Raw genomic sequence first — 19,485 nt, forward strand, 5'->3', positions numbered from 1 at the left:
GAATAAAAAATTAATTTATACAAACTGCAGCACCCCGGTAGCGGTGAGCACCACAAATATAAAACAGCTGCAGACCCGCCATATAACGTAAGATTGAAAACTTAAGTATGTCTGGCGTTAATATCAACATCCCCACAATATGATAAATTTAAATTAAACAATTCACAAATTTTAAACATCCCAAAGTTACCAAAATAACGATTGGTTATCCAAAATACCATTCCAATTAAGCATATATAAAACTTCTAAATAGTTATGGCCTCAACTTAACGAGTAGCAAGTTTGTACAATTCATAGTTCTAATATGGCCTAATACATATCCAAAATGATTGTCCAAAATACAAAGATAAGATCTACATAATACAAAAATGAAGACAATCAACATGCTACTATCTAACTATAGTTGTCGTCTCGCCCGATCTCATCTCAAAGGCCATACCTGAAAAATTAGTAATATCCACATAATGAGAACTATTAACAATAGTTCCCAGTGGAAGCTCATCTAGAAACAACAAGCCCTACTGGACCTAATAGTATGTGATCAACGGAAAGATAAACAATGATTATGAATGATTATTAAACATACGTATGAATCTACCATTATGATCAACAATAGCAACTATACTCAATAAGTAAATGGTAAAATCATAGGATAAGTATAATCAACTAGAAAAGACCCAACAAAAATCCAACTCGACCTACAATCGAGTAAATGTGTAAGCGCGGCACCTGACCTTGGGTGCAAAGCTAATCTCAACCCGGGAAGAAAAGGGCTTACCGCGTGGGGAGTGACCACTACGGTAACCTACTCACGCCTTCTCTCACTCAAACTCCCACATCACAAGGAGCCATTCAAGATGGCCCAGGGAGTACCATAAGCATAGCGGCGAAATCCAAATAGGGCCAATGTCCCAACAATCATGTTATATTTGTCAGTATTTTGATTTAAAACAAGTGATTTAAAACTTCTTTATATGCTTTAAAAATTCAATTTGGCCTTTGGACTTTGTGGGCAGCCCACTATCAATGGGCCTTGCCTGGGAGCCCAAGCTTTGGTCTCTTTTCATGTGGTGTTTAGTCCCACATTGGAAAGAGACCCTCACTTGCTCTGGTTTATATTCTACTTTTACTAGGGTGAGTGGCTGGGTTAGGATAGTAGTGATGTACAGAAACCCTAGCCTGAGCTACTCCCCTTTTCTCTCTTCTCCTTCTTCTTCTTCACTGTTTTGCTGGATCTCTGAAAAGCTGTGACGGTTCGTTCTTGCGCCACCCTGAAGCCGTGCCGACGGGGTGGACGAAGGTCGTTGTATCGCTAGGAGTGATTGCCGGCGCCTCGTACGTGGAGGGGCAATCTTGCTTCTAGGACAGTGCAATCGCACGCCTCGACTCACAGGCTCCATCTAATCCTTTATTCTCTATAGTATTTATTTATTTCAACGTTTCTAAAAACAGTGGCTAAGTTGTTTTCAAACAAAATTGTTTATACAAATTTTTGACTAAAGATTTCGAAAGAGAACTAATTTTTCCAACACTATTTTGGAATTAACAAATAATCAAGATTATGCTACCTTCCAATACAAATGCATACCCTCTACTAGTACAATGTGATAATAAGAGATATGCTAGAGTATAAGATCAACTTCCATTGCATTGTGAACCAAAGAATAAACAACGATGGCATAAGCTCTTAGAACAATAATTAAACATGCAACAAGAATTACGAACATTCGATAGCAATATATATATGCATGCATGATACTAAGAGGACCACTAAGGTTCATCATTTATAGATAAGGATTCCACCTCAAAATAAGAAAAGACCGATCTAGGATGTGGCAGGTTCGACCGTAGGAGCTCCGGCGTGCGCGCCCGAAGTACCTAACATACAAATAATGAGTATCTCCATTAATCTTTTATTTTTCGTAATCTTAAATGATTTAGACTTATTTAAGTCCATCACTTCGACTATTATACTACATTCTCGGGTTAGAACAAAAGTCCCTATTTCGGGAGCTCATAACTCTTTAAAAATAGATAAAAACCTTAAAATAACTCATTCAAACCCTATATAAGGGTTTGGGGTACTTAATTTTAACAAATGACACCTTAACGAGATGTTTACACCATCCGAAAACTAGCCGGAATAATCCAACCCGAGAATAGCATAAATTGATCGAAATATTAACAAACTAAATTTAAATTTGATCAAACTTAGCTCAATCGTACATTCATGCCCAATATATTTGAACATGATAGACACATCAATTTAAGGATTCTAAACTCTTAAAATCAACTACAAAAGCTTAATCTCGTAGTTGATCAAAATCCCAATTTTTGGAGCCTCGTAACATGCAACTAACTCATCAAAACCTCTTAAAAGGAAAAGCAATTCATATAACAATGTATTGGCCCCTAAATTCAAGTAGAAAGAACTAAAAGTTAATGATCAAAATCTCATTTTGGGCTCTTAGGGTCCCAACCCTAAAATCACAAGAAAATTTCGTAATAGGGCAAAAACCTCCAATTTAGGACTTCAATATTTGAATATAGTGTCATAAAATCTTCAAAAACTATAACCAATCCATAAAGGATAGCTTGGGACCTTCAAAGAGAATAGAAAAACATACATGCAACTCAAAATATTCATTCTTTGATACTCACAAAGCACAAAACCGAAAATTTACTTACATTGTTCTCTAGCTAGAGTTTCAACTTGAAAATAGGTTTCCTTCTCCAAAGGTTCTCTTCCTAAATCCCTTTAATTTGAAGGAAAAATCCTTCATCTCATTACTAAGTAGAAGAGAGGAGAAGTAGGGTATTAAGAGAATGGGAAAATGGGAAAAAGAAGAAGGGAATGGGAATAGAAGAGCTTTTCTCTTCTCCCATTCAAACCGGCCCACTTAAGGGTGTTTCTGTAATTTTACTCAATATTTTCTTGGAAAAAATTATGGTTGGACCAATAGTTAACCAGCTAAATTGATAAGTTATATTTTTAATTAGTAATTTTACCAAACTGCCCATAACAATTGGTGAAATTCCGAACTAGCTCGCAGCTCAGGACTGTATCGACGACTATTAGAAAAATTGCAATAAATCTTTTGTCCGATATCCGTTTAAGGTGGTTCTGGTTGCGTTAGAAAGATAACTCGATGATCTTTCCAACGAGACCAATTTCGCCTGAATCAGATGTCGATAACCTAGTTAAAAGTTTTCCCAAAGTGACTGTCGGTGTAATAACAGATTAGACTCAATTGAGTTCGAATCATATAAAACTGGCTATAACCCTCAAAATCATTTTGGAATCGTTTTAAATATTTATAGTCAAATTTTGGGGTGTTACATAAACAGTAAAAAAATTTTGCCAAACAAATTTACAAAATTAATTTAGAAAAATTATAATTATGAAAAATTAGTCAAACATTTTATAATTTTTTACAAAAATTAATTCTTGAAATCAAAATCATTTTTGAGAAATTATTTTTAGAAAAGCTAGGCCAAATAAGTCAAATTAAAGCTTTTGCAAATGCCAACATCACAAGACTGGTTCACTGCTGACGTGGTGGACCTGGTCCAATGAGATGCTTATACCGGCGACAGAGAAAGAAGAGGCGAATGGGAGAGGGGAAAGGGGGGAGAGAGAGAAAAAATAGAAAAAAAAGAAACAGGAGAGAGAGAGAGAGAGAGAGAGAGAGAGAGGGAACCACCATCTTCCTCCTCCGACGATGAGCGGATCCTGACAGGAAACCGCCCGTGCTGCCGCCACATTTTCTGTGATCTCTCCTCGTCTGCCTTCCGTTCCCCTTTCCGATGGAGGCCCTGACGGAGCTCTGCGACCTGGTCGCGCAGAACCCGGACCTGCTGGCCGACAAGCTCGCCTGGATCTGCTCCCGCTGCCCTCCTTCCCCATCCCCCCACCGCGCCTCCCGCTCCCAACTCCACGCCCTCCTCGCCCTCGCCCGCCTCCTCTCCCTCCGCCCCCTCCCCCCCTCTTCTTCTTCTTCTTCTTCCGCCCCCCTCCTCGACTTCCTCCGCTCCTTCCCCTCCTCCGCCCTCCGCCCCTCCTTCTGGCCCCAGTCCTTCCCCCCCGGCCCCTTCCTCTCCGATCTCCTCCGCTTCGCCTCCCTCGCCCCCGACCTCGCCTCCCCCCTCTCCTCCTTCTTCGCCTCCACCCTCCTCTCCGTCCTCGACGCCGACGCCGACGCCGACCCCGACCCCGCCATCGCCCGCGCCTTCCTCTCCGCCGTGGCCCAAAACTGCCCCCCCGTTGCCCCCGCTGATGCCGACCGCCTCGCCGCCCGCCTCCTCGACGAGTTCTCCTCCTACTCCTACTTCTACTCCTCCGATCACAACGCCTCATCGTTGCAGAGCACCCCATCCAAAGGCAAAGCCAAGGAAGAGGATCATCACCGGGAAATTGCCGATGATGCGGCGAGCGAGGCGTCGTCCTTGTCGAAGGGCGATGCCGGCGGAGGCGCCAATGGGCGGCGGAGCAGTGTTGGATCAGGCGAGGGAAGCGGAATTGGAGGGGAAGGGGCAGGAGAGTGTTCTCCGGCGGTGGTCCGGCAGGAAGTGGTGGCATTTGAGGAGGAGGCGATCGAGGGACTGGAGAGGCAGGAGATGGCGTTCAGGTTGTTCGGGCAGATTCTCGATCGGGTGGGGAGCAGCATCAAGACTGAGCATTTGGAGCGGATCAGGGAATTGGCCGCGAAACAGCTCAAGTCTTTGCCGGCTTTCCTCAAGGTTGATCTCTTGGCTCTACTTAGCTCTCCGTATCATTGTTGTTATCTCACAAACCGTATGAAGTCCTATATATATCCATGTTTCTTCTATCCCTTTTCTATCCCTTTTCTGTATTGCTGCACTTTAAAATATGTGCTCCTGTAATTATGGTTTGGTTTGTTCCATTCTACTGCTTGAGACAATGTAGGATCTCAAGATGACACTACTTTACTCATCTCTGTATAGAAAGAAAGAAAACAACTTTTTAATTCAATACTCAATGGGACACAAGTGATTGAAGTTCATAGGCTTTGTTTGTGTTCAGTAGTCGTGCCCATTGTGGCAATTTGAAGATTGTGTCTAAATGTTTAGTGAGCCAAAATCTTAAAAAAGTTAACTTGTTTCTTCATTGTCTATTCATATCATTTCGTATGTTTCTTTATCATCTATTTATATCATGTCGTGTTGACTTTTGGTTATGAAACATGGGATCACAAACACTTTAAAACTGCTGCTTTGTCCATGTCGGACACATTTCTTATTCTCAACTCTTTATGATGCATCTCAGTCACGTGTTCTAACTTAGAATACATAAAGAAATTCCATATTCTTTTTGCATCCAACAGGGACTTGGAGTCTGGCCAACCTTTTGAACTTATATGGATATGCTAAATGTAGATTTCAATGTTTTTTTTTTCCTCTAATGATCTAATCCTTCCCATAATTTCACAGATCTCTTTTTATGATGGCTTTTCCCTTAATCCTTGTATGATGGTCGGCCGATTATAGGGCTTATTCTCTTCTTTCCTACAATGGGCAGTTTCTTGGCCTTAGCCTCAGTAAATTCTTAGAAATAACCACCAACGGCGATACCATGAATGCTCATGAACAGTGGAGGAACTCTAGGGGTTAGTTGCTTTCTAATATAAGAACGATACTTTCTTTCAATGAGAAAATGTAAAGAGACATTTTATGAGCTAGCAGTCTCCATGTTCTCCTTTTGTTGAGTTCCCAAGCATTGAAGCTCCCGAGTCCAAGTCTTGTCATGTCGCATGTTCATGTCTTTGGAACGCGGATATTTTGGTTTCTCTCACTAACTGTAATGCTGTGCTCTTGTTATGGTTCTATTTTGCATCTGAAGTTGTCGCGCCTAAACTTAAGCGTGCCTAGTCTCATTGAATTGCTCAAGTGTTCAAGGATCCATTTATATTGGACAGACATGATGTTTTTTTTTCTTATTGTATTTTGTATTACATTTTTTAGATTCGGAAGCGTGATTGGAGAGATCAGGGTGCGCAGCTAAAAGCTAGAATAAATACGAAGGTATCATGCTGTCAAGCGGCAACTACGGTGCAAATCAAGAGTCTTCTTTCTTTGGACACAGACGGTAAGTCTTCCAAGGATGCATTGCGTCGAACTCTCGCACTGCTTCTAGATGCTGCAGAAGCCTGCATTCTATCCTCTTGGCGGAAATTGAAGATCTGTGAGGAGCTATTCAGCACATTGCTCAATGGAATAAGCGAAATAACAGTCTCTCGTGGGGGCCAGCTGTTGCGAGTATTGCTTATTCCCTTGAAGCCACTGGTTCTAACCACATGTGCTCAGGTGAGATTATTCCTGTTCCTTTTGGGACGGGAGATGATGTTGGTGGAATCTGCAGGGGTATTTTCTTATCTGATTTTGCTTTGGACAGGCTGATATGTCGGGGAATAATCCGGGTGCAATGTTCGAGGCTGTTACAAAGTTAAGCTGCGAGATTATCGAGTTTGGCTGGAGCAAGGATAGGGCTCTTGTCGACACTTTTATCATGGGTTTAGCTGCATGCATTCGTGAACGAAATGATTATGAAGAACAGGTTACTGTTTGTCTCTATTTCCAATAAACTAGGTCTTCTTCTTCTTCTTCTTCTTCTTCAAGAATTACAAATGGATAAAACAAGAGAGCTAACTAATCTTGCTTGCTAAGCTTGCATGTATTTTGCTAGAACCTCATATATCTCTGATATACAAACACAATACCAGATAAACTTTGCAACTCTTGGTCTCTTATATTTGTTGTTGATTTTGGATTTCAGATGTTGGTTTTGCATATTGCAATTTTTTGTAACATCCCTTTGTTTTCTTTCGGAGAATTTTTTGTGTTTTTCATCATTCCTATAATGGATATTGAACTCGCTTTGTCAGCTATTTGGCTTTGTGGTGTACTTTGTGTACCATTTGATAGTGAAGCTTTCATTAGTATAACTTCTCATCATAGTGTTTGAGTGGGAAAAGGTCTTCTCTGTCACGGTTATTCCCCATGGGGATAGTAACATCCAATCAAAAACTTCCACATTGCACACCAGTACAATAATTTTTTTTTAAAAATCATCATTTCACTAAAAATCACCATATTACCTTGATTAGACTTTTTGTCATCCTACATGGCACAATAAGATTGGTTTTGGGTACATGCTATGTGGTGCAACTGTTACAATAAAGACTTTTTCGCTTGCTGTTAACATATACTACTTAGCCATTGATTGATGGGAAACTACGTGCCTCATTCTCTATTCCAGGAAGGAAAAGAAAAACAGGCAGCTCCTGTTGTCCAGCTGAATCTTATTCGTCTTCTTGCTGAACTGTGTGTTTCTGTTAATAAATGGGAAGTTGTTGACATGATTTTGCCACTGTTCATTGAAAATTTGGAAGAGGGGGATGCTTCATCTCCAGGTTTATTGCGTCTCCGAGTATGAAATCTTGACCCTATTGCAAAATCTTTTTGGCATTGCTTTGACTTATTTTAGCTAAAACAATTACTAGGAGGTGTTGATTTGTTTTGCAAATTTTCCAGCTACTAGATGCAGTATCTCGTGTGGCTTCTTTAGGTTTTGAGAAGTCTTATCGTGAGACTGTTGTCCTTATGACGAGAAGCTATTTAGATAAAGTTAAAACTTTAGGAGCGGTCGAAAGCAACACAATTCCACCAGAAGCCACAACCGAGCGGATTGAGGTCTGTTCTGGTTCATTATGATGATTCAAATTGTCTAGTTTAAAGACTTGTCATTAGGTATACTTTTGAAAGCTAACTGTCACAACCACATTCTAGACTCTTCCTGCAGGATTTCTTCTGGTAGCTTCTCATCTAACAAGCCTGAAATTGAGGTCTGACTATCGTCATCGGCTATTATCTTTGTGCTCTGATGTGGGACTAGCTGCTGAATCCCAAAGTGGAAGGTATAATGCCGTATAATTGATGTATCTTGAGTATGCTAGCTTCTTAGATACCTCGTTGTTTCTAATTGGATGCTTCCTACTGCCTTTTATCAATATTGTGCCATGGATTCCTTGTTGAGAGATTATTGCCTGCACTCGGTACATCACGTGAGCTCTGCTTTGCCTAGCGACCTGCCTCCATTTCATCTCAGAGCTCAATCTTTACCACCAGTTAGTTGCACTATTCTCTGGGTGTAAATTATCCTTTAAATGTGTGAGATAAGATGGAGGGCAGATTATTGTGCAGTGCAAGGCTGACATGGTGCACAGCAGGTGCCTTTATGGATTGTTTGGTTTGAATGTGTGGTGAATTTCCTTTAGTACTTGTTACAAGATGCAATTCTCTTTGATCGTCTTTACCTGTCCATCTAGGTGCACTAAGCATCTTGCATTTTTCAAAGTCTTAGTTAAAGAGATATCCTACTCTACAAATTTTTAGACTTCTGCTTGAGAATCATGTGCAGAATATCTCCTGTAATGCATTTATTACCTAACGGTCTTAGGGCCTGTTTGGTCTAGCTTCTGAAAAAGTGATTTCTGAAAAAGTGATTTTGGTTTGGAGAAGTGATTTTGGTTAAAAGCTGTAGAGCGTTTGGCGGTGTTTAGATAAAAGTGATTTTTCTGAAGTGATTTTAAAAAGCTGGTTGGCAAATTTATTTTGATGTTTGCATAAATTAATATTTTTATTAAATTTTATTTTAAAATAATTTAAAATCTAAATTTAAAATTTGATATTTTAATTAAAAAATAATTTAAAATCTAAATTTAAAATTTGATATTTTAATTAAAAAATAATTTAAAATCTAAATTTAAAATTTTAAATTTTAAATTAATTATGAAATTTAAAATTTAAAATATAAATATAATTAAAATATTATAATTATGAATTTTAAAATATAAAATTTTAATATATAAAAATATAAATTAAAATTAAATTTCAAACTTTAAATTTAGAATTTAAATTTAAAATTTAAAATCTAAATTTAAAAAATTTGAAATTTAAAATTTAAATGTATAAAATATAAATAATTATGAATATAAAATATAAATATTAAGTATTTAAAATATTTAAATTTGAGAATTTTAAAATTTAAATTTAAATTTTTAAAATTTTAAATTTAAAAATTTAAAATTTAAAATTAAAATTTTAAAATTTAAAATTTAAATTAAATTTAAATATTGAAATTAAAATAAAAATAAAAATTTGAAGTTTAAATCCAAAATCAGAATTAGATTTCAAGAAGCAGCTTTTTTCTGCTTCTGATTCTGGGGCCTTCAAAATTAGTTTTCTAATTCTAAAAAGCAGAATAAGATTTTAAAAATAAGTTGCCAAACGCTCTATTGAGCCGAAAATCACTTTTCAGCCCAAAAGCTCTTTTAAAAGCTAGGCCAAACACCCCCTTACTCTTTGTGATCTAAACTGATGGAAAAACTTATCCCTTGGGTGTCTATATAAAGGAATCTCCTAATTGGCTAAACTGATTGAATAGATTCATCTAATTCCATCTCTACTTCTTGACATGCAGCTTGGAAAGCTATGCTATCCTAGTTAGTTCTGGTCCAAATATATAACAAACAACTTACTGTTTCATGTCATCTTGCCGTCCAACTTAATATTTCTCGGATGCCTTTGTGATGCAAAGAAAATGGCGTTTAGCGCGTCGGCTCACTTGTCTCTTCTAGTTTTACTTTCTCTTTGCATATTCTATTTTAAATATTTTTAGTTTTAATGTGCTTAACCCGATGTATCGATTTTCATAGGAGTGGTGCTGATTTCATGGGCCCATTGCTCCCTGCGGTTGCTGAAATATGCTCTGATTTCGATCCTTCTTCAAATGTTGAACCTTCGGTCTTGAAATTGTTTCGCAACCTCTGGTTCTATATTGTTTTATTTGGGTTAGCTCCTCCTATTCAACAAAATCAGATGCCTTCAAAATTTGTTTCCACTTCATTAAATAGCGTAGGAAGCATTAGTGCTATTGCTCTTCAAGCTGTGGTTGGGCCATACATGTGGAACAGTCAGTGGGCTGTAGCGGTGCAACGGATTGCACAAGGAACTCCACCCTTGGTAAGTAAATTCTAAGGCTGCTTAGTGGAAATGTAGGGTAGACTATATAAATAGTCCATGCAATCTCAGAATATTGCAATTTGGTCCTTATACGTTTCGTTTAACACTTTAGTGGCTAATTTTTTTCATACATTGCAATTCCATAATTGACATTAAAGGAATATAAATTTTCTTGTAAAATAACTGTTTCACCCTTTCGCCATTAAAATGACATTATTATTTCAGGTAAATAAGTTTAAAAAAGTCATTTAATAGCAAAAATTAACGGATGTCACTATGTCAGTATAATGGTTAGGAATGGAAGTGCAATATATGTGAAAGCCCAGGGACTAAAGATTTAAGTGAATAGTTAATGAGGCCAAGTCACTATATCATGATGGTGCGAGGGCTTTCGTACATTTTATCTGGAGATATGGTCTAGTTTTTAGTGATTCGTAAGATTCATGGTTTTGCCTTCTTGTGATTGAAAAATCACCCTTTCGACATGGTGTCCTTTCTTTACAGCAGGCCTATTTGCTCGCACTTATGGTCAACGTCTTCAACTTCTTTGTAAACATATTTTGAATTTTTACCAGCATTGGTTGCCCCATGTCAGCTGTGCACGTCTAGTGATCCACTGTCCATCTCTTCTTACAGCTTCCTCGTTTAAAATTATTTTCTTTTGGATCATTGGATAGAAAGTGTGAGATGAGATGGAAGGCGTATCATTAGGCAGCGGATGAATTGATCTGGTGCACTGAGTGCACCCAATTACTCTAAACTAGTTAAGGGACCCGGCATGATGCCGCGGGGAGATCTTATTATAGTTAATTGCTAAAAAGTTTAGCACTTAAAATGATGATAGATTATTACAGTATAACTAAGATGGGTCTCTACATGTTTAACCATTTAATAAAATTTTACAATAGCTAACACTTCGTTATACGTCTTTTCTTTTTTATAGCTATTTGAATAAACAGAACAAAACAAATAAATAGCACTTCAAATTATGATAATAGTTTACTACACTATAGTTAAGACGGGCCTTTATATATATAAACATTCAATAAATTTTACGTTTAATTTCTTTTCCTTCTAATACATATAAAAAATTATAAACTTGTACACTTTTTTCTTATTAAATTTTTTTTTGATATTATTAATTATAAAATATTTGAAGCCTAACTGATAATTTTTAATTAATTATTAAATATTTTTATACATAACTTTTTTTAAAAAACATAATTAGATTACATTTATCATAATAAAACTTTAATTTCATAAGAATTAAATATATTGTACCCTCAACCATAGGTCATTTTGAAATAACTCCCTCAACGTTAACCTTTTCTTTATTAATATTTCATTATCTTTCAGTATTTGTAGAGTTAAATTATTCTAATTACTTTATTTCAAAATTCAATCAAATCTAATATTTTTGGTAGCTATTTTATAAATAAAATTTTGAACTAAAAAGTTAAAGTCGGAAGACTTATTTCAAATTGCCAAATAGATGAGGGTGCCTTTGTTTTGTTAAAATTGATTTAGAGAAAGAAGAAATTATTACATGTATCTAGTACATATTAACACTTCATACACCGCAACTTATATTAAATGACTAATATTATAATCTCAAAATTCAATTTAATACATCTGATCTATAAAGTCTAATGATTTAAATTATGTTCAAGAATTAGATTTTTAAATCTTTATTAACGGATTTTAAGTATGTGGTGTATTTACACATATACACCTGGTGGGGAGAAAGCTAAATAGGGTGCATTCATAATTCCAAGAGGGAGAGGAAAAATTTGTGTTGCACCTTGTGTACACTAATGCTCCATACACCGTACAGTATATTAGATGATTAGTATTGCAATATAACATACGATTTAATATATATAATATAAAATATTTAAATAAATTATTGTATCTTTAATGTATATTTTAGAGTTGGTTTACGGTACACTGGGCGTGTCCAACATTTCTTTTGGACACATTGTATACTACCGTTGGCTCATGCCTTAAATAGCGACATGGCTCACTCAGGGCCGTTTTCCTTGATGTGAACGGAATTGCTAAGTAATGTGAGAGAGAAAAAAATCTTTGTTGCAACTAGTGCACACTAATGCTCCATACACCGTGCAGTATATTAGATGATTAGTGGAATATCCGATGATTAGTATTGCAAAATAACATATGATATAATATATGTAATACAAAATATTAAATAAATTATTGTACCACGAAAATTTATCTTTTAGCCATATTTTAGACTTGATTTAAGGTGCACCGGGTGTGTCCAACATTCCTTTTGGACACATGGCATGCTACCATTGGCTCATGCCTTAAATAGGGACATGGCACACAGAGGGGCCATTTTCCCTGATGTGATGTTTTTGCCAATTAATGTATGTATAGATAGATAGAAGATTGATATGCTTTTTTACATATTCAATATGTTCATGCATGTCAGGGTGGGTGTTTGAGTAGCTGTTAAAAAGGTGAGAAATAACCCTTTTATTACTTGTGAATGCCAACATGATACCTCAGCAAACCTCTTTGTTTGCTATATATGCTGCTTGTACATTTAACCCTGATTTCTTCAGACCACTAAATTGCTTACATATATTCTGCTTACTTTTTTGTTATTCGCTGTTTTTGGGATGAAATTAGCATCCAATTTTTTTTTGATTTAGCAAACCTAAGAATTTCTACTTTATGTGATTTTGAGAAGTTCTGCTTTCGGTTATTAATGTCCTTCTTACAGGTTGTCAGCTCAGTAAAATGGCTTGAAGATGAGTTAGAACTGAATGCTCTCCACAACCCTGGTAGTCGTCAAGGTAGTGGCAATGAGAAGGCCGCTGTCGCGCAAAGAGCTGCTCTCTCTGCTGCTTTAGGTGGTCGAGTTGAGGTAGCGGCAATGGGTACAATTTCAGGTTCAACTGAATTCTTTTTGTTGACAGTTTCTATTTTGCCTTTTCTGGCCGTTTTGGCTATCAAAGACCTTCATTATGATTAAAGACTCATATTTCCTAGTTGAAGCATCTTGGAAGTGCTAGTTGCGTGAAGCTGTTTGAAGAAGCTCTGATGGCTTCGTTCGGTAGAACCCCTCAGACAGCTTCCTGCTGCTGCCGAACCAGAAGCTCCAAATTGGAGGTGCTGCCTTTTGGGCACGGAAGTGAATTCTGCTTTCCGCGATAGTTGAAGCTTTAAATTTTAAGTTTGCCAGATGCCTGGCTACTAAAGCCAGGCTAAGCAGGACTCCGGATCCCTTTTCTTTTTAAAACAAGGTGAAGCTAAATGCTTGTTATGGTGCTTATGTGTTCTCTCTTTTCCTATCGTGGGCAGGTGTTAAGGCTACATACCTCCTTGCAGTTGCCTTTTTGGAGATAATACGTTTTAGTTGTAATGGTGGCATTGTTTCTACAGCCCCTTCCAATAAATCAAGAAGTGCATTCAGTTGTGTGTTCGAATACCTTCTCACACCGAACTTGGTGCCTGCAGTGTTTCAATGTTTGACTGCAATTGTTTATAGGGCTTTCGAAACAGCGGTGGCGTGGCTGGTACTTTTTTATCTTTTCCCTTTAAATCTTTGTTATCAGTTAACTTCCACTAGCAAATGATTTGCCTTTAAAATTTACATAATTCCATTTATTTGGTGATTTTAGTTGATGGGCATCAGTGATCCTCACATTCAGGTGTCAATTATCAAGAGGAGAATATGCATTTTTTTTGTTTATCCTATACAATACTACATAGAAATTCATTGCTTAGTGTATAAGATAGGGCAGTACACTACCTTTATTTGTAGTAGGTAGGTGCATTGCTTAGAGTATGGCATTGTCTCATAGTTTACTGCTGGTTGAGTTTCTTGAATGCGTAGCGAAGTCGACTTAGCTGGATGCCTGCCCATAGTTGAAAAACTTTAACCCAGTAGTGGATTAAACATGCAAGTCTTGATCAATTATAATGATTTAATTACATGACTCTCTATGTGCTAAAGTTCTCTCACATTAAGTATTGAGGCATGGCAAGCTTCAATTTCAGTTTGTTTGATTGCACTGTTTGGCTTCGCTATTGGAACATCTTATGTATGCCGGAAAGAAGAAGGTTCTGCAAAACATGTGTTTAGCTAGCAGATAGTATGGCGCCTTGCTGCTGATGATAAGCTAAAATGAGCTTTTGGGCTCCAAAATTAGAATACTCCAACTTATACCTTCTGCTTTTGCTGTAATGAGAAGCTGTAGATGATTTTATTGAAAAAACTAGTAGTGTTTTTTGATCAACTCTCCTGAAACAGAACTTCTGCATAAGCTTCAGCTGCGGATAAATAGTCCCTAAGATAATCTTCTCGTTTTCCTCTTATTATTTTGCAATTTCTCGTTCACATTTCACATGATAGTTTTCTGTGATCTGTTCAATAGGAGTTATGGGGTTACTTGTATAAAATAATCGTCATTGCTGATTACTGCATGTTTTAGGAGGAACTGATTGATATGGAACTGATTGAATCTCCAGGAGGATAGAGTATCTGATATAGGACAAGAGGCGGATGTAAGGGAATCAGTTCTGTCTGCTCATGCATGCTTCCTCATAAAGAACATGTCCCAAAAGGACGAACATGTTCGTGATATTACTGTCAACTTATTAACTCAGCTGAAGGAAAGGTTTCCACAGGTTAGTTTTGTGTGTGTATAAATATATTGCTTTTAGTCCTACTGGAGAACAGTAATTTTAGTTTATCTGCAGGTCTTGTGGAACTCATCGTGCTTGGATTTGCTTCTAATTTCAGTTCATAATGAACTACCTTCTAATCATGTTAATGATCCTGCCTGGGTTGCTACTATCCGTTCTTTGTATCAAAAGATTGCTCGGGAATGGATAACTAATGCACTTTCATACGCTCCGTGCACTACCCAAGGGCTTCTACAGGTAATTTCCTCTATCACAAAAGGTTTATTAATTCAAGGTCGACTGAGCTGATTACATTGAAACTCTATCCATAGTGAAACTGCATTGGTTAACTGTGAAAGCTGTGATATTTCATTAGATACTGTTAGATTTAAAGGAGTATAAATTTGAGCTATTCAAATGCGCTTTGTCTTGATCAAATCACCACCTACGGCGCTATACAAAAAATTGAATGTATATCTTCATATCTGTAAGTGAACATTTTTCACAATTACCAAATAAACATAGTGAAGTAACATATATGATGATGAGCATAATTTCAATACCTATATAGACTAATCACTACCCATAGTGTTGTATAGAAAACTGTGTGTGTTTGTACCTGCATACATCTGTACATTACAAATTGGGATATATAATCAATATATTTAGAATAAGGCTAGCTTGCAACATTAATGATTTAGGGAAGAAGATATCCAATTTCTGTTCATGTGTGGACATGCTTGTCACTGTAAGTTTACAGCATTATTAGTCTGTGTAAGAAGGGCAAAAGAGCATACCCTCTTGAGTTGTATTAACGAATATATATAGTACAAGAGATTGTCCTACTATAGTAACAATGATTACTATAGTAAGAGTATAACTAGGATTACATACTATATAATCCTACTCTATAGAAGACAATAATACTACTCTATAGAAGGCAATAATACACAGTATCCCAATATACAAAAAATATATCGTAACATCCTCCCCGCAAGCTAAGCATCCGGTGGTCGGATGCGAAGATTGAGCCGCAATATTGAAAACCAAGAGGGTGACAGGGGCTTGGTGAAAATGTTGGCAAGTTGCTTGTCAGAAGGGATATGAATTAAGGCCAAATCACCAGACTGAACTTTTTCCCGCAAGAACTGATGGTCAAGTTCAATGTGCTTCGCCATGTAAGAAGGGCAAAAGAGCATACCCTCTTGAGTTGTCTTAACGAATATATATATAGTACAAGAGATTGTCTTACTATAGGAACAATGACTACTATAGTAAGAGTATAACTAGGATTACATACTATATAATCCTACTCTATAGAAGGCAATAATACTACTCTATAGAAGGCAATAATACACAGTATCCTAATATAGATAAAATATATCGTAACAGTCTGTCTCACTTTACTGTGGTCAAATGTTCAAGATGATATTGTATTAGGCTTCTAATTTGATTGATGATCGGGTGAGCTAAGACATGTCGACTTCTAATTGTATGGTCATATTGTCATTTATCGACTTATTGTGATATCTACTACTCTCCAATGTTCTCTATTTATTGGTTTTCCCTATATCAGGAAAATCTTTGCAAGGCAAATGCTTTGCAAAGAACACAACATGCATCGGATGTGGTTTCCCTCTTATCTGAGATACGTATTTCTAGTGGCAAGAATGATTGGACTGGTATTAGGACTGCTAACATCCCTGCAGTCATAGATTCTGCTACAGCAGCATCGGGAGCAAAGAAAGAGGTCTCAGAAGGTTTCATTCTCGAAGTACTCTCAACTGCGGTGGTGAGTGCAACTGTAAAATGCAACCATGCTGGGGAGATTGCTGGTATGAGAAGGCTCTATAATAGTATTGGGGGTTTCCAGATGGGCATTTTGCCTTTGAGTTCAGCATTTGGTTTTGGTCCTCAACAGACGAATACTGAGAAGGAGTCATTTAATATGGTTCTTCTTATGAAATTTGTTCATCTTCTTCAACAATTCGTTGGTACTGCAGAGAAAGGTTTACTGGTAGATAAATCCTTGTTTCGGGAAACTTGTTCTCAGGCTACTGCGTTACTTCTCTCACACATGGTATGCATTTCATTTCTAGATAGGTGTTTGAAACTTTCTTTTGTGCTCTCTCTTTTTCAGAGGGTGTTTTGTCAGTGTGTGCACGTGTGCATACATCTGTATACCTACCAAAGCATCACTTCTGTATCTTTGTATAATCTTTTTTCATATATACCCCTGAAAGTGCAGTTTTTTACAAAATGCCCTAATCTTGAATGAGTTATCCAGTTTTTGGGAGCAAGTTGTTTTTGTAGAAGAAAAGTTTCTTAAGAGGGGCCATTATTAGAAGTTCAAGGGCATGTATATGCAAGAAATTAAGTTTTCGAAGGGCATATTGATGAACATTCAGATTTCCTAGTGATATGGACAAGAAAATTTTGCAGGGTACATATTTAGCAGATTGTTCTTTTCTTCCACTTTATTATTATGTTGATGGAAAGCTGGCAACATTTTTCAGGATTCTGACTCAAAATTAAATCTGGAAGGGTTTGCTCAGCTCTTACGGCTTCTTTGTTGGTGTCCTGCGTATATCTCGACCCCAGATGCAATGGAGACCGGGATATTTATCTGGACATGGCTTGTCTCTGCAGCACCTTCATTAGGCTCGCTTGTCCTTGCGGAGCTTGTAGATGCCTGGTTGTGGACAATAGATACAAAACGTGGTTTATTTGCATCTGATATGAGGTTTGCGGGTCCAGCTGCGAAATTGAGGCCCCATCTTGTTCCTGGTGAGCCTGAGATGCCCCCTGAAAAGGACCCTGTGGAAGGATTAATTGCCCATAGACTTTGGCTTGGTTTTTTTATCGACCGTTTTGAGGTTAGGAAAAAGCTAGTAGTTTATTATCTTCTCTGTCTATTTGTGCTAAATTCTTCTTTCTTCTCTATCCTTCGTATATCTTATCAAAATGGGTACTCTATAGGATAAAATGTCATTTGATAAGGTATTTGAACCACAGACAATTTATGAGCCTAGCATTATATGACTTCTTGCACAAAATAATTTAAGGAGTAACTGTTGGTTTAGCATTTTCGTAGGAAAATGTAGTTGTACTCTTACCTGGCTACCAAAAGAAATTTATGGTTTGACAGTTGATACTTTATTAGAAGTTATGTATAGTGTTTTCTCTGGAGTTGTCATTAGTCAACCGTTAATTCCTTAGTGCCCCAGATTCTGAGTCTTGGTTGAATTTAACCTACCATCACAATATAGCCCTCTTTGGCAGGCAGGAGCTTTTGCAGAGGAGTTGTTTTGAGTAAAGCTGTTCGAAAAAGCACTAACATTTTTCTTTAATTAAAATTCCCTTTTTGTTTCTTGCTGCAGTAGAAGTAGAAGCTTTAAATTGAAGCTTCTGTTTTATTTCTCATAATCTGATTTTAATTTTGTGTTACAGTGAAGGCTTTAGGGATTTTGTTTGTAAACTACTTTGCTGCTGCAGCTCAGAGAAGGCCAGCTTTTCTATTAAAATGCCTTTTGCAACTCTTACTATTGTTGCCCTTCTTTCCTCAGTATCTATATACTACAAAATACTACATGTTCATGATTAGATCTGTTATGTTCTTCTCGATACCTTTTTCTTTTTCTTTGTTGGCAGGTTGTTCGACACGACAGCATTGAGCAACTTTTACTTCTTGGTCGGATGCTGCAAGGAACGATGAAGTCCCCCCGGCATTTCTCTCGCCATCCTGCTGCTGCTGGTACATTTTTCACTGCAATGCTCCTCGGGTTGAAGTTCTGTTCATGCCAATACCAGAGTAATTTGCAGAAATGTAAATTGGGGCTTCAGTTGTTGGAGGACAGGGTATACCGGTAATGATAACTGCATGTCCTACTACATTTCTTGTTGAGTATTCTTCAGTTAAATGTGGTTGATGTTTACCTTTAACTTTACAGACTTATAATAGTTGTTGGAAACTTGGAACATGATTATCTTGGTAAATTGGCTTTTTTAGGACATTATTTTCTGCTTGGTTCGCGCACTCAGTTTTTATATAGTTGGTGCATTGAAAAAACAATATATGGAGAAGCCATCTAGGTCTTGTCTAAGAGTTGATTTACATAACTATGTAGATTCATGACTCTGCAAATTTGTATAACCTTGAAAAGTAGTCAAGGTTATACGGGAGCCTGGGATTATCATCTTTACTAATGAAATTTGAGCTCATATGCCAGATCTCTAAATGTCACATCCTCTTACATTTTCCATAGACTGCAATGAGCTTTTCCTATTAGAAACCAGATCTACTTGAGTATAATTAGTTCTAGTTGGTAGCCGGATCTAGTTGAGGTTAACAATGATTAGCAGTAAGCAAGGATGTATGCTCAATAAGAACATGAAATCTATTCGTTAGCTGGGATCTGATTTAGATAAGACATTGAAGATAACATTTAATTGAAGATAGCATCTATTAGTAACCGGTTATCTTAAACTCCTCAAACACAGTAAATTGGACAGAAAGGAGTTGGGTTGGAATTGTGCCCTTATGCTTTTGTTCTTTCTCTCTTTTTGTTCACGATTATTCAGTTCAATTCAGCACCTCAGTTGTCTTTAGTTGCTTTGGTATAACCTCTAGCTCTTTCATTCCAACTTCTATGATTGTGTGTCCCGTATCACTATACAATTCATTTTGGTAACAAAATTATGCTTCCTCAGTTGTCTTTAGTTGCTTTGGTGTAACCTCTAGCTGTTCCATTCCAATTTCTGTGGTTGTGTTATCTTCCCTTATCACCA

At 37.1% G+C, this 19,485-nt stretch overlaps 1 protein-coding gene and 1 long non-coding RNA gene across 4 annotated transcripts in view; one reads left to right on the top strand and one right to left on the bottom strand.

Moving 5' to 3' along the window:
- Positions 237-2,844, bottom strand: LOC109710061. 2 transcript variants are annotated; one of them, XR_002216279.1, is made up of 3 exons: positions 2,689-2,844; positions 1,804-1,878; positions 237-439 (listed from the first exon to the last, which is right to left on the bottom strand). It is a non-coding gene; the product is annotated as an uncharacterized LOC109710061 (long non-coding RNA). The 2 variants fall into 2 exon arrangements; XR_002216277.1 differs by lacking the exon at positions 237-439 and having other exon boundaries at positions 1,535-1,878.
- Positions 3,635-19,485, top strand: part of LOC109708815 (phosphatidylinositol 4-kinase alpha 1) — a 69,258-nt gene continuing 53,407 nt past the window's right edge. Inside the window, exons 1-14 of one of the 2 annotated variants that reach the window (XM_020230653.1) lie at positions 3,635-4,740; positions 5,983-6,324; positions 6,413-6,574; positions 7,277-7,447; positions 7,552-7,710; positions 7,807-7,934; positions 9,735-10,041; positions 12,791-12,959; positions 13,372-13,586; positions 14,542-14,700; positions 14,773-14,955; positions 16,274-16,777; positions 17,214-17,573; positions 18,349-18,563. In XM_020230653.1, coding sequence (XP_020086242.1) covers positions 3,808-4,740; positions 5,983-6,324; positions 6,413-6,574; positions 7,277-7,447; positions 7,552-7,710; positions 7,807-7,934; positions 9,735-10,041; positions 12,791-12,959; positions 13,372-13,586; positions 14,542-14,700; positions 14,773-14,955; positions 16,274-16,777; positions 17,214-17,573; positions 18,349-18,563 — 4,007 coding nt within the window. In that variant the 5' untranslated portion in view covers positions 3,635-3,807. The remainder of the gene's footprint in view (positions 4,741-5,982; positions 6,325-6,412; positions 6,575-7,276; positions 7,448-7,551; positions 7,711-7,806; positions 7,935-9,734; positions 10,042-12,790; positions 12,960-13,371; positions 13,587-14,541; positions 14,701-14,772; positions 14,956-16,273; positions 16,778-17,213; positions 17,574-18,348; positions 18,564-19,485) is intronic. The other variant, XM_020230660.1, reaches the window with a different exon arrangement.

The sequence above is a fragment of the Ananas comosus genome, linkage group 1 (assembly GCF_001540865.1).
Source record: "Ananas comosus cultivar F153 linkage group 1, ASM154086v1, whole genome shotgun sequence".
In the NCBI taxonomy this organism is placed as follows: domain Eukaryota; kingdom Viridiplantae; phylum Streptophyta; class Magnoliopsida; order Poales; family Bromeliaceae; genus Ananas; species Ananas comosus.